The following is a 14,602-nucleotide window of genomic DNA, read 5'->3' as shown; positions in this document are numbered from 1 at the left end:
TTCTCCAGCCCCTGCCTTGTGGGTGGGCCCTGGAGGGAGGCTGGCAAGAGCAGGATTTGACCAAAGGGGCCCTTTGAGTCCAGCCCCCGGCTCTCACAGGGGGCACCCGGATGCCCAGAAGCAAGCGGGAGCTGAGCCCCACAGCCGCCACAGACCCCTGTCTCCTTCCTGAAGTGCCCAGCAGCCAGGATTCGGGGGGGCACCTTGGCATTGCCGGGGGGGGGGCAGAAGGAAACCTGGCCTCAGGCGGGGGGGGGGATTCTGGGGGGGGGAGGCCCAGGCTTCTTTCAGCAGGTACCTCCTAGCTCAGCTCAGCAATACTTCTGAATCTCAGTTCCTGGAAACCGCAGGAAGGGAGAGTGACTCTTGGGCTCAACTCCCGCTTTTGGGTTTCCCACAATGGGCACCTGGTCGGCCTCTGTGAGGACAGGATCCTGGGCTGGAGAGTTCATGGGCCTGATCCTGCAGGCACTCCTGGTGCTCTTTCCTTCCTATGAGAAGGAGGCCCAAGATGGGAGGCAACGGGACTCCCCATCGTGGGGCAACGGAGCCGCTTCTCTGCAGCACGACTCCCCTTTCCCACCCGCCTCCCCCCTTGCCCTGCCGGAGCCTCACCCGCCCAGCGAAACGCCCACCGCCATCAGGGGGGCCCGGGGGAAGCGGCTCTTGATGTGGCCCACCACCAGCTCCAGGTCTTCGGTGTCGTTGGCGCAGAAAGCCCTGTGGGTCTGGAGGGAGAAGGGGAGAAGGGGGGTGAGGCTTGCCTCTTCTGCAGAGACAGGGAGTTGGGGTGCCCATCCTGCCTTCGCCTTGCAGTCCCAGAGCCCCCTCCCCTCCCCCAGCACCCAAGGGGGCACCACCCCCAGCTGTGGCCCCACTCACCAGCAGCTCCTCTCCTTTGCAGCCTCGGTTGTTGAACACAACAGCCCTGCGAGGGAGACGGGAAGAGAGTGAGAACCCAGGAGAAGGGCAGTTGTGGCTGCAAGTCACGATGGCTACATGCTATGCCCCTTGCTGGGAAACAGCAGCTGGGGGGAGAGGGCCAAGACCCTCCTGCCCTGGCGCTCCTGGGCAGGGGGGCACCTGGCTGGCCACTGTGGGAACCTGGACCCGATGGCCCCCCTGTGACCAGACCCAGCAGCTATGATTGCTAAATGGAACCTCCATAGACAGAATCAGTTTATCTTAGAGTAGTAAACAAGAATGGGAAAGGCAGCAGTGCGTAATGGTTAGAATGTTGTACTAGGACCTGGGGGTAAAGGTAAAGGGACCCCTGACCATGAGGTCCAGTCGTGGCCGACTCTGGGGTTGCGGCACTCATCTCGCTTTACTGGCCGAGGGAGCCGGCATACAGCTTCTGGGTCATGTGGCCAGCAGGACTAAGCCGCTTCTGGAGAACCAGAGCAGCGCACAGAAACACCGTTTACCTTCCCGCAGGAGTGGTAGCTATTTATCTACTTGCACTTTGATGTGCTTTCGGACTGCTAGGTTGGCAGGAGCAGGGACCGAACAACGGGAGCTCACCCCGTCGCGGGGATTCGAACCGCTGACCTGATCGGCAAGCCCTAGGCTCTGTGGTTTAACCCACAGCGCCACCCGCGTCCCAGGACCTAGGGGAGCAGGGTTCAAACCCCCACTCGGCCATGAAACTTGCCTCTCAGCCTACCCTACCTCACAGGGTTGCTGTGTGCCACCTGGAGCTCATTGGAGAGAAAAGTGGGGTGTAACACAACAAGTAATAGCACCGCCAATGCCAGGACCCCCCCCTGGGGCGCCCTTTCCCACCTGTAGCCCCGTTGCTGGACGCCAAGGACCATGTGCAGAATGTAGGTCTCCTGGCTGTTGCCCGTCAGGCCTGGCAGGAACAGGACGATGGGGCAGCTCTCTGGGTCAGGATGCTGCCCGCTCTCGCCATCAGCCCAATCCAGGAGCAGCTGGCCTCCGTCTGCGGTCCTCAGCACTTCACTGGATGGGAAAGGGCAAGGAGGAGGAGGAGGCGGCAGGTGAGACGGGCTCCCTGGCATCACAGCCCCATGCCCACCATCTCCCAAGCAGACTTGCACCGGCCCCCACCCCGGGCCTGGCTCCCTCCCCCCCCTCGTCCGGCTGACCTGCGGTAGGAGATGGGCGGGCTGGACTTGAGGAAGACGCGGACGATGGTCTGGAGCCGTCCTTCGAAGCACCAGGGCGTGGGGTAGAAGGTCTCGTTCACAATGGGGCAGTATTTCTCCAGGAAGGAGCGGAAGGGCTGGCAAGCCACCAGCAGCGGGGGCTGGGGGGGGGAGAGGAAGGTCACAGGGGGCTCAAGCTCAGCGCTGCCCCAGAGCTCTCCTTCCTTGCAGTTCAATAGCCCTGCATTGCGGGGTTGGACTAGATGACTTCTAGGGGTCCCTTCTAACTCTACCATTCTAAGCTGCCTCTGCTGCTGCTGCCCACACAGAGGTTGTTTTCCCGCCTCTTGCCAAAGGGCCTCCGGCTGGCATTTGTTATGCCCATAGGCAGTGTCCCCTCCTGGCTCCACAGGGAGACTTTGCCCGCCCTTTCCTGCAAAAACGCCTTTCACAGGCAAGCTCCTCTTGCTGCCCAAAAATCCTTCCTAATGTTTAGTTGGGATCTCCTTCCTTGTCGTTGGAATCCATTCATTTGGGTCCTACTCTCCAGAGCAGGAGGAAACACGTGACAGCCCTTGAGATATTGGGAGATGGCTATAATAATAATAATAATATAATTTATTCTTTATACTCCACCCATCTGTCTGGGTTTCCCCAGCCACTCTGGGCGGCTTCCAACAAAATATTAAAATACAGTCATACCTTGGGTTGAATGTGCTTCAGGTTGAGCGCTTTTGGGTTGCGCTCCGCGGCAACCCAGAAGTAAGGGAGCGTATTACTTCCAGGTTTCGCTGCTTGCGCATGCGCAGATCCTCAAAATGACATCACGCGCATGCGCGGAAGTGGCAAAACACAACCCCCGCATGTGCAGTCGCATCTACATTCCATTCAGGATGCGAATGGTGCTCCAGAACGGATCCTGTTCGCATCCCAAGGTGCCACTGTACAGTAATGCATCAAACATTAAAAGCTTCCCTATGCAGGGCTGCCTTCAGATGTCTTCTAAAAGTCAGATAGTTGTTTATTTCCTTGACATCTGATGGGAGGAGGCGCCACCACCGAGAAGGCCCTCTGCCTGGTTCCCTGTCACTTGGCTTCTTGCAATGAGGGAACCGCCATATCAGTGGCAGATTTGGGGGTCTCCAGTTTCTGGAGTACCACGTGTGCAACACCAATATTTGAGCCAGTTGCGCTTCCTTAAATCTGCCTTTGATCACACTGTCTCTCGGTCCCTCTTTTCCAGCCTAAACACCCCAACTTCCTCCACCGTTCCTCACAAGGCTGTTTCCCAGACCCTTCCCCGTCTTCCGCCCACCTTCCAGCTTGTCCATATCCTCCTGAAACTGAGCTGCCCAGAACCTCAGAAGGTGCTTCTCTGCCCGGGAGAGCCAAAACCAGGCGTGGCCACCGGGCGGGGAGGAATCTAGTTTCTGTCCCTTATTATTGTTGTGGCAAACACCTAATGAAGACTTCCCAACCTGTTTTCCAAAGCGGGGGTTTGCCGCACGTGTGTCAGCCTCACACCCAGCCCGAGGCGGGCAGGCAGGCAGCCCACCCCGCCGTCGGGGGCAAATGCCAGGCTTGGCCCCGAGACCCCCGAGGGAAGGAGCAGAGAGCAGAGATCCCCCCCCCAATCCCCGTGGCTCTCCCGGTGTCTCTTGCCTCCACCTCGGAACCTGGCCAGGGGTCACGTCGGGCTGCCGTCGGGGGAGCTGGGCTGGTGGGGGTGGGAGGAGAAGGGTCCCCCCCCAGCCTCGTCCCTCGCCCGCAAGAGGGGTGCCAAGGATGCCCGGGGTGCCCTCTCTCCCCCTGGCCAAGGGGCTCCGCCTCCGCCCGCCCCGTCGAGGCTGCCCGGAGCAGCGCCCGCTTCCCCGCCTGACCTTGGGGACGCGCGCCCAGTAATAGGCCAGCCAGCCGGTGCTGAAGCCCAGCAGCAGCGACAGTCCCAGCATCTCTCCGCCGTCCGCGCCGTCGGGCAGAAAGTGGCCGGGACGGGAAGGCGCTCGCGCAGGCGCACACACTCGCCCGGCCTCACCGGGGAGGCCATCTTGGGGACGGGCATGAAGCCGCGCCCCGCCCACCCGCGGCCATTTTTGGGGCGGGCGCTCCAGTCCAGCCCGAAGGAGCCCAAAGGGAGGGAGGCTCCTTAGCCCAGTTTCTGAAGGAGGAGCTGGCCGGACCCGGGGAGCTCTGTGCATGCTCAGAGGCACTCTTCTTTCCCTCCCTCCCAGGCTGAGCAGGGGAGAGAGGGAGGGCGGGGTATAAATAAAAATTATTATTATTATTATTATTATTATTATTATTATTATTATTATTATTATTATTATTTACTGGATCCATGGCTCAAGAGGGAAGAGTGGGGGGTCCCTGCCGCTGCTGCAAAGGGGGGTCTTGGATAGCTCCGTTGGTTAGAGGGCAGCGCTGACCAGGCCAAGGCTGCAGGTTCGAGCCCCACATGGGACAGCTGCCTATTCCTGCATCGCAGGGGGCTGGACTAGATGATGCTCAGGGTCCCTTCCAGCTGTGCAATTCTGTGGTTCTTTGGCAATGATTTTTCTATACAGCAGCCGCCACCTGGATCAAGAGCTCAGTGACACCAGAAAGCGGGGGCCCTGTTGCTCCCCCCTTGGTTGCACCAACCATTTCCAGATGAAATGTCCCTTACAGAACAGCAGTGGAACCGACTCCATTGGGAGGTGGTGGACTGTCTTTCACAAGAAGTTTTTTAAAGCAGAGGTCGGGTGTTAAATAAAAAAAAAAATAAGGTCTTATGTATATAATAAAAGTTCATAAATGTCCCAAGCAAACACGGACATAGATATATAGGCCACATGTCTGAAGCTGCACAGGAGAGCAGCTATGGAGCCATTTTGACTCCCAGGCTGAGCAGGTGTTTTCTCTGCAAGGTCCAATGGAAAAGCCTCCCCATTGTCTTTTCCTTCGCAAATCCTGTCTTAATGGCACATTTAAGATCTGAATAGGGTGTGAGCTGTGACCAGCCCAGGAACGAAGTATTTATCAAAAGACTGACCAGGCACCCCAGGGTATCCAGTCAAGTAAGCATTAACAGGTAACCTGCCAGACAGGAGATAATAATAATAATAATAATAATAATAATAATAATAATAATAATAATAATAATAATAATAATAATTTATTATTTATACCCCGCCCATCTGGCTGGGCCTCCCCGGCCACTCTGGGCGGCTTCCATAAAAACCAAAAATACAGTAAAATATCACATGTTAAAAACTTCCCTGAACAGGGCTGCCTTAAGATGTCTCCTGAATGTCAGGTAGTTGTTTATCGCTTTGACATCTGCTGGAAGGGCTTTCCACAGGGCGGGCGCCACCACCGAGAAGGCCCTCTGCCTGGTTCCCTGTAGCGTTGCTTCTCGCAATGAGGGAACCGCCAGAAGGCCCTCGGCGCTGGACCTCAGCGTCCGGGCAGAATGATAAACAACGCACTCAAATTTCCGTTGTAGACCACCCTTTCTGTGATGTAGGTATGATATTTCTGGGAGTGGTCTTGGACTCCAAGGTGGACAATTTAAAATGTCTATATAAGGGCGGACACACCTGGGTTCTGGGTCCTCCTCCTTCTCCTGCGTGTGAAGGGGACACCCTGTTGCAACAGTTCAATAAAGATCAGGCTTACAAGCTGCTTTGCTTCTCAATATTCTCTGGTTGGCCTCTGTTATTTTCTCCGACTGATGGAGAACCTGCAAAGGACTCTATGAGGGCTCTTGTGTCCCCCATAAGGGGATAAGGGCAGATTTCCGTTTATTACAGGTGTCCTCCTGGCAGGACTTCGTCCTGGTGGCAGGGGGTTGGGCTAGATGACCCCTGGGGTGCCTTCCAAGTTCCACGATCCCCAGTTCCCATAAAAGCTACTGCACGGGAAACAACTAGGTCTCTCTCTCTGCCTGCGTGTCTGGTGCCTTCGCATCATCTCCCGAGGCTTCCTTGGCGCAGGAAAGTCCCCTCCCTCGGAGAGCGCCACGTCGGAGCCGCCTGCCGCCCAGACCGGCCGCGAGGCCCAATGGTCGGAGCGCCTGGCAGGCAGCTCCCGAGGGAGGGCGCCCGGGGCGCGCCTGGCAGCGCCCGCCTCCCCCGCCACGTGGACCCAGGACGGCCGCCAGCAGCCGGGGATCAGCGGCGGTCGCTCGTGGGTCCCTCGGTCTGCCCGTCACCCCCACGATCCACGCGTGGAGAGGAAGATTCCTCGTGTTGCGCGTGGCTGGGGCCGGGGCTGGGCAGCAGCCGGGCAGGGCGAGGAGGAAGAAGGGGGCGGGCGGGCGGTGGCATCTCCTGGGAAGCTCCAGTTCCCCCCCTCCCCGGACTCGGGTCCTCCTTTCCCACGTGCAGAATATTAGGCAGGCAAGGTGATCTCTCCCCCTCCCACGTTGCAGTGGTACAGTCCATTCTGCCGCCGCGGCCGCGCGCATCCTCACATCTTGGGGCGTCCCCGGGGGAGGCGCGTGCCTGCGTGTGAACGGGGTCTGTCTGTCCGCTGTCGGAATCCGTGTTCTGGGTTGCTCCCCGGCTTCCCTACCCGTGGGAACGCTTCCCCGTGGGCCCTCGCCACCTCCGGCAGCTGGTTGGCAAAGCCCCGGTGCCCACCGAAGCGACGAAGCGGGCAGCCCGCCGTGTTGGCAGGGCATGAGCGGACGGCGGGTTCCTGCGCCAACCTCTGCACGGTGCCAGGATGAAGGAAATGCTTCTGGCCGCGCTGCTCCTCGCGGTGCCAGCCAGCTGGGCGGCCCCAAAGGAGGGCGCTAACAGGTACCAGGTGGGAACCTGGGGGTGGGGAAGGAGGAAGGAGGAAGGAAGGAGGAAGGAGACAAGCTGGGGTTTGAAGCTGGGGAGGGGGTCCTTGGTGCCCCCTCCAACAACACCTTCTCTTTGTGCCCTTTAGGTCTGAGCCCCTCCCCAGTGCCAGGGAGCCCCCCATCCCGAACCCCCTCGACCCAGGGCAGGAGTCTGCCAGGTGAGTTCCTTGCCCATCGCACCCCTTGCCCCCACCCCTTTGCCCCTGGGGAGGACACATTTGGGGGGAGACTGGCAGAGAGGGAGGCAAGGTCTCTCTGCCTCTGACCCAGTCAAATAAGGGCCCCCCAGGCTTGAAGCTGAGGAACACCCCCCAAAACCACAGAAATGGAAGGGACCCCAAGGGGTCTTCTAGTCCACCCCTCACAATACAAGTGGGCAGCTCAGTCCTTGCCCCTCGCCAGGCACAGAATGGGCCCCCTCCCCTCTACTTCTGCCTCCCCCCCAGCAGTCAGCTTTCTTTTTTTTACAAAACATGATTTTTATTGAGTTTTCCATATTTCATTTCATTTCATTACACATATCACAGCTTCTATTACTTGCTCAGACAGAGCATCAACCTCTTCTCTGACTTCCCTATAGCCTTAACGCATCTATCGCATTTCCATAATCACTTCTTTATCTTATATCAACATTCAAGAATCACTCTCTCATTTGTAAATTAGCACCTTAATTTCACAAAGCTACAAACGTTTTCAAATATTTACAAATTTATTTCAAATAATAAATGAATTTGCTTCAGTCCTTCTGAAACCTTTCACCTGGTAGATTCCTGATTTTCCCCGTCAACTTTGCCAACTCCACAAATTCTACCATCTCCAGTCTGGGGAGTTCTTGCTGTTTCCATCTTTGGGCCAGGAGGATTCTTGCTGCTGTTGTGGCGTACATGAATAAATTTACATCTTTTTATGAATTTCTTCGCTAATTAACCCCGATAAGAATGCCTCTGGTTTTTTGCTGAAATTATATTTTAATATCTTTTTTAGTTCATTTAGCAGTCAGTTTTCAATTAGGCCTGGTGCTCATTCAAGCCCCCAAACCAGGCATCTAGTAAGGCAGCTTCTGAACATATACAGGTAGTTCATCCCTGGCATATAGTAAGAGGGCCTCTGAGCATGTGCAGAATATGCACCCTCCCCAATGAGGAACTGCAGGTGTCCCTCCCCACCCCTTCAAGGCGCAGTTTCCCCATCAGGCATTTTGATCCTGAGCAAACAGGAGCTGCCCAAAATACTTGGTCTGCAAATGCCTCAGTCTGCCGGTCCCTGGAATGGGCAGACCTTGGCTCCTTCCTGACCGTTGCGCCCGTTGCCCAGGCCCAGAGGCTCCCTGCTGCCCCCTGCCCTTGCCAAGCCCCACAACCCTCCGCTGCCCCCTGGTTTGCTGACCTGTGGCTTGGCCTGGTGTAGGTTGATACAGGAGTACCTGAAGAACGTCGGGCAAGAGGATGGCAAGGCCAACGCCATGAGCAGGAAGCAGGGTAAGTTGCAATGGGGTCCCAGGGCCAGGGTGGCCTTAGATGGCACCTCGGGGCCGGAGTGCCAGGGCCTGGCAGGGCAGGGAGCGTGAGATGGGGGCGAGGGTAGAAGGCTGGCCCTGAGCGCCCTGGGTGGGTGGGTGTGTCTTTCTTCCAAGAGGGGCCTCAGGGAATCCCCTGGGGCAGGTGACACTGTCCTGCTCACTTTATTTGGGTTGGGAAGAAATGCTTTGGGGAAGAAATGGGTAAAAAAGAACAAATTCTGCTGGGGGAGCTGAGCAAACCTCAGAACAAGCGCAGGTGTGTGTAGCAAAAAGCGGGAAGGGGGGACAGCTGGAGCAGCAGCTGATTTTGGCAAGAGGAAAAAAGAAGAATAGAACTGTAGAGTTGGAAGGGACCCGTGGGGTCATCTAGTCCAACCCCCTGCGATGGAGGAGTCACAGCTCATTACACACACACACACACACCTGACAGATTACAATCCAAACTCTGCTTGACAACTTCTGACCCAGGAGTGTCTCCACCCTCTTCCACTGTCAAAGAGCCCTTGCAGCCAGAAAGTCCTTGCTAAGGTTTAGTCAGAATCTCCTTCCCTGTAATTCGAATTCGGGTGCCGCCCTCCGGAGCAGGATGTAAACAGAGCGAGGGGAGGGGAAGCAGGGAGCCTATCTGTGTATGGCAGGAGAGGGGAAGTCAAACAGGGAAACTAATGGGAAATAGGTGCTTTGGGTCTTGAAGAGAGAAGAGGGGGGCCCTGATCAGTTTGCTGGGGGGGGGAGCCTCTCTCTGAGCAAAACCAGCAACCTCCACACCCCTTTTGAAGTTGTTAATGGAGAAATCTGAGGGCTCCCTTGGACAAAAAACAAGGACCCCAGCCAGGAATACCAGAGCAAAACAGCAGCCAGGAGGCTTGGCCTTGATTGAAGACGGTCGTGACAGGACTCCCACCTGCCACCAGGTGGAACAAGATGGAAGCCCCGAACAAAAGAGCCCCAAACTTTTATTAGCTGCTAACCCCCATGTTACACCCCCCAAACTACATCACTCATACATCACGGTTACATCATGAAAGGGGAGGTCTGGTGGCCGGAATCTGAGCATCCTGGACCCTGCCCCATGGTTCCCCTTGCCCTCCATCAAACACCCACCATCAAGTGTAACAAAAAAAGATATTTCTATTTCCCTGTTTCCAGCCAAGTTCATCCCAGCCTTTTGTCTTCATCTGGGTTTGTTCTTTCTGGAATGGCTACCTGTCTGGCACTCAGGTCTCAGGATGCCAGGAATTATCCCTCAGGCAGAGGGGCTGCTGAGGAGCTGAGCTCACAGGTCTATAGGAATTTCTGAAGTTTTCCCAGTGAGCCAGTACAGAAATACATTGATCAGTGAATTCTTACATTTGACATCGTGCAGCAGAGGCCCTTTGAATAGATAGGAAGAAACTGCAACAAAGTTAAACCACTCAATAAACAGAAAAAGACCTTCAGGTAACAAGGTGTCACTATTAAAAGCACCTTTTTTAAACCATAGCAAGGATGCTGGGAAAGGGGCCTCCTTGCTCCAGAGTCGTGGCCCCCGCAGATGGCCAGCATCTTCCCACTGAAGCACAGCCTGTGATTATGCAGAGCCTAAAATAAGTCCCTGGCTGCCCACACAGCCCAGCCGGCTTTGCTGTCTTTTCCCAAGGGAGCAAAGGAAGGAAGGGAGGATTTCCTTCGGACACCCAGAGGAGGGCAGCCAAGATGGTCAAGGGCCAGATGAGGAATGGTTGAGACAGGTGGGGTGTTTGGCCTGGGAAAGAGGAGACTCCGGGGAGACAGGAGACCCATCTTCAAAGATATCAAGGGCTGAACCATGGAAGAGGGAGCAAGCTTGGGTTTTTTTGCTGCTCCAGAGGTGAGAACCCAAAATAATAGATTGAAATGCTAGAATAACGGCAGATCAAGTTGATGGATTATGCGGAAATGGCTAAAATGACCGGAAGAATCAGAAATCAGGAAGATCAAAATTTTAATAAGGAATGGGGGAAATTTATAACTTATCTTAAAGACCATTGTAAACAGTTAGTTAGTTAGTTAGTTAGTTAGTTAGTTAGTTAGTTAGTTAGTAGGACTGGAATATCACTTGTAGCTTAATGGTGAATTTTGGATACAGTTGAGAGGTATAATATGTGGATTATCATAAAAGATGCAGGAGGAAATGACTAACAGTAGGACCCACAAAGGGGAGGATGGAAGTCCAGGTGATTCCTTGGAATCTTGTTTTTGTGTTGCATGTTGAATATGTGACTGTGAAATTTTAATCTGAAAAACCAAATAAATTTAATATTTAAAAAAAAAAAATGCAAGAAAGGAGATTCCCAGTGAAGCAGCTGCAACATCTGCCCAGCAACTCTGGTCTGAGTGCTGGGGACATCTGGGAAAATAGGGGTCATGTTGTGGTGGGGGTCAGGAAGGAGAGGTGAGAGGGTGGGTGGGTGTCCCAGGCCGCAGGAAAACCTCAGCCCCACCGCTGGAGTCACTCCACTGGCTCTTGCTCTGGGCAGGATTTGGGCTCCTGTGCCCTCTGGCTCAGCCCCCCGCCCAATATCTCACCCCTCTGGTGTTTACAGCTCTGTTGCTCCTCTTCGCCCTCCACGACTACGACAAGAGCGGACGGCTGGACGGTCTGGAGTTCATGAGGCTGCTGAGTGAGATGCCCTCCCAGAGAGACAGTTCTGTGCCGGACTCGGTAGGTGCCGCTTTCACTCCTTGGCCTTTGGTGTGCCAGGCAGAGGGCGCATCTCTGCCCAGGCTGCAGGGGCTGTGAATCCGAGTGCCTTCCCTGCTATGGCTGCCTCCACCTGCCTGCTCATCTGCTTTGTTGTTGTTGAGTCGTTTAGTGTTGTCCGCCTCTTGGTGACCCCCTGGACCAGAGCACGCCAGGCACTCCTGTCTTCCACTGCCTCCCTCATATTGGTAGCTTCGAGAACACTGTCCCACCATCTCGTCCTCTGCCATCCCCTTCTCCTTGTGCCCTCCATCTTTCCCATCATCAGGGTCTTTCCCATGGAGTCTTCTCTTCTCATGAGGTGGCCAAAGTCTTGGAGCCTCAGCTTCAGGATCTGTCCATGGAGTTTTCTTGGCAGGGATACTGGAGTGGCTTGCCAGTTCCTGCTCCAGGTGGATCACGTTTGGTCAAAACTCTCCACTATGACCTGTCCATCTTGGGTGGCCCTGCACGGCATGGCTCATAGCTTCTCTGAGTTATTCAAGCCCCTTCGCCACGGCAAGGCAGTGGTCCATGAAGGGGCTCATCTGCTTAGACATAGGCAAACTCGGCCCTCCAGATGTTTTGGGACTGGAACTCCCATCATCCCTAGCTAACAGGACCAGTGATCAGGGATGATGGGAATTGTAGTCTCAAAACATCTGGAGGGCCGAGTTTGCCTATGCCTGGCTTAGAATCATAGAATTGTAGAGTTGGAAGGGTACCCCTAGAGTCATCTAGTCCAGCCCCCGCCAGGGCAGGAACCTCCGCCAAAGCATCCGGGGCAGAGGGCCACCCAACCTCTGCTTTGAGACCTCCAAGGAAGGAGCCTCTCCAGCCCTGGACAAGCAGAAAAGTGTCTGGAGTCCACGCTCAGAGGCAGCTGGGCTTCCGAAGGACCTTCGCTGGAGACCGCAGAGGGAAAGAGTTTCTCTTGCGCTCAAAGCTTGCTTGCTGGTTTCCCCTTGGGGGATCTGCTGGGGCATGGGGGGGGCACGATGCAAGACTAGATGGGCCATTGGCCTGATCCTGCGGCCCTCTCCTCCTAGCCCTCTCCATGAATTTGTCTATCCCTCCTCTAAAGCTATCACTGCTCCTTGTGGCAGTGAGTTCCAAAGTTTAATTATAAGCTGCATGAAAAAGTTCCTTTTTTAATCTGTCCTGATGCTTCCAACATTCAGCTTCAATGGATGTTCATGAGCTCCAGGGTGATGAGAGGGAGGAAAACTTTTCTCCAGGCATAATTTTACGAACTTCTGTCCTGTCGCCTCTTCCTTGCCTTCTCTCTAAATTACAGAGTCCCAAACGCTGCATCCTTTCCTCACAAGGCAGCGGTTGCATTGCCTCAATCTTTTGGGTGGCCCTTTCCTGAAACTTCTCCAACTCTTTAAGAGAGAAGTGCAAATTCCCTGCATGCCAACCGTGATGGGCACCTGCCACCTGCAGAACCGGAGGCGCCTTGCCTGTGCAAGACCTTTTCCTGGGGTCTCAGTAGGGCAGAGGCCTTGCAGGGACCCTCCGGTCCTCTTAGGGGGCTTCTGTTCTTACTCATGATTTTATGGTTTTATTCTCCTTGAGGTTTTATTTTTCCAATCAAGGGGTGTATAAAAGTTATGAAATAAATGGAAATGCCCCCCTTGACCCCTGCAGGTAGTCCTGATGGTGGACAACATCCTGGCGACTCAGGACCTGAACCGCGATGGGCTGCTGGAGCCCTCAGAGCTGCTTCAGGGGCCCTGGCACAGCCAGACCCCCAGCCTCCTCGCTGCCCCCAATGGAGAAGAGGGTGGCGTGCTGCGGGCACCCCCTGGACCTGAAGGACAAGGCGTTGGCCACCCGGGTCCTCTTGGCCAGCAAGGCACCGCTGAGTCCCCGGCTGCGTCAGAGGCGGCTCAGGACCAGGGCGTGATGGAGGCCCCCTCGCTGAGCCCCCCGGCACAGAATCAGGAGGGGGCACCGGGGCAAGGAGAAGCAGCTGAGGCACCTCAGCCACAGGAGATTGGGGAGCCTCTCACGCCAGGAGACTAAACCCCCCCCCGAGAGAAAGGGGGCCCAGCGGAGGAGGACGGAAAAGCAGAGGCTGCGCAGGGTGGCAAAGTTGACTCCCAGCCACCTAAAGCCACAGTTGGAAGGGCCACCCAGGGTCAACCTCCGGCAATGCAGGAATCACAACTAAAGACTCCTTGGCCGATGGACGTCCACCTTCTGCTTAAAAATCTCCTCCAAGGAAGGAGAGTCCATTGCCTTCGGAGGGAGTCTCTCCCACCGTTGAGCAGTTTTTACTGACATAAAGTTCTTCCTATTGTTTTTGTCAGAAATGCATTTATTGCCATTTGAATAAATGGGTTTGAGTCCTCCCCTCCAGAGCAGGAGAAAGCAAGCTTGTTCTCGCTCCCACTTGGCAGCTGTTAAAATATTTCATGGACGCAGGTGGTGCTGTGGGTTAAACCACAGAGCCTAGGACTTGCCGATCAGAAGGTCGGCGGTTTGAATCCCCGTGACGGGGTGAGCTCCCGTCGCTCGGTCCCTGCTCCTGCCAACCTAGCAGTTCGAAAGCATCTCAAAGTGCAAGTAGATAAATAGATACCGCTCCAGCGGGAAGGTAAATGGTGTTTCTGTGCGCTGCTCTGGTTCGCCAGAAGTGGCTTAGTCATGCTGGCCACATGACCCGGAAGCTGTATGCCGGCTCCCTCGGCCAGTAAAGCGAGATGAGCGCCGCAACCCCAGAGTTGTCCGCGACTCGACCTAATGGTCAGGGGTCCCTTTACCTTTCAGATAGTTGAAGATGGCTCTCTTATCTCCTCTCAGTCTCCTCTTTTCCAGGTTAAACATAACCCAGTTCCATCAACTGCTCCTCATAAGGCTCAGTTTCCAGACCCTTGATCATTTTGGTTGCCCTCCTCTGCCCACCTCCCAGCTTGTCAATATCCTTCTCAAATTGTGGTGCCCAGAATTGGACACAGGATCCTAGCTGGGGGCCTGACCAAGGCAGAATCGAGTGGGACTATTCCTTCATTTGACCTGCATACTAGACTTCTGTGGATGCAGCCTAGAGTAGCATTAGCCTTTTTTGCTGCTGCATCACACTGTTGCCTCATGGCACACATACTTTTCTCATGTTCTACTCGTAAGCCAGGCGTCCCCCATCCTATATTTCTGCATCTGGTTCTTCCTGCCTAAGAGCAGAACCTGACCTTTGTTCTTGTTGTAATTCATTTCATAATTTTGGGCCCAGTTCTCCAATCTGTTCAGGTCATTTTGAATTGGGATTCTGGCATTAGCTACCTGGTGCCCCCTTGCCATGCAATGCCCCACAAGATCAAATGACCCACCAGCAGTTCTTTGCAGGACCTGGTGCCCCCCTCCTCAGCACTCTCGATTTATGCAATCTCTTCTCCAGCCCGGCAGGACAGAGCTCCTTCCCTCCCCCCTTGCTGTGG

The 14,602-nt window shown here is 55.2% G+C and overlaps 2 protein-coding genes across 2 annotated transcripts in view; one reads left to right on the top strand and one right to left on the bottom strand.

The window, feature by feature from the left end:
- The window catches only part of ABHD1 (abhydrolase domain containing 1), a 128,457-nt gene that overhangs the window by 4,113 nt on the left and 109,742 nt on the right, over nucleotides 1–14,602 (bottom strand). Inside the window, exons 2-6 of the mRNA XM_081188736.1 lie at nucleotides 3,992–4,090; nucleotides 2,112–2,272; nucleotides 1,786–1,965; nucleotides 883–928; nucleotides 616–728 (exon numbers count right to left, since the gene is read on the bottom strand). Of these exons, the coding sequence (XP_081044862.1) occupies nucleotides 616–728; nucleotides 883–928; nucleotides 1,786–1,965; nucleotides 2,112–2,272; nucleotides 3,992–4,063 (572 nt within the window). The 5' untranslated portion in view covers nucleotides 4,064–4,090. The remainder of the gene's footprint in view (nucleotides 1–615; nucleotides 729–882; nucleotides 929–1,785; nucleotides 1,966–2,111; nucleotides 2,273–3,991; nucleotides 4,091–14,602) is intronic.
- On the top strand, nucleotides 6,140–13,484 carry CGREF1 (cell growth regulator with EF-hand domain 1). The gene is made up of 5 exons (XM_081188840.1): nucleotides 6,140–6,895; nucleotides 7,029–7,100; nucleotides 8,350–8,420; nucleotides 11,026–11,148; nucleotides 12,817–13,484. Exons 1-5 carry the CDS (start codon nucleotides 6,819–6,821, stop codon nucleotides 13,188–13,190), a joined length of 717 nt encoding a protein of 238 aa, XP_081044966.1. The 5' UTR covers nucleotides 6,140–6,818; the 3' UTR covers nucleotides 13,191–13,484.

The sequence above is a fragment of the Podarcis bocagei genome (genome assembly GCF_964188305.1).
Source record: "Podarcis bocagei genome assembly, chromosome: 3".
NCBI lineage: Eukaryota > Metazoa > Chordata > Lepidosauria > Squamata > Lacertidae > Podarcis > Podarcis bocagei.
The sequence above is the reverse complement of the archived record's forward strand: the minus strand, read 5'-3'. Positions and strand labels throughout refer to the sequence as shown.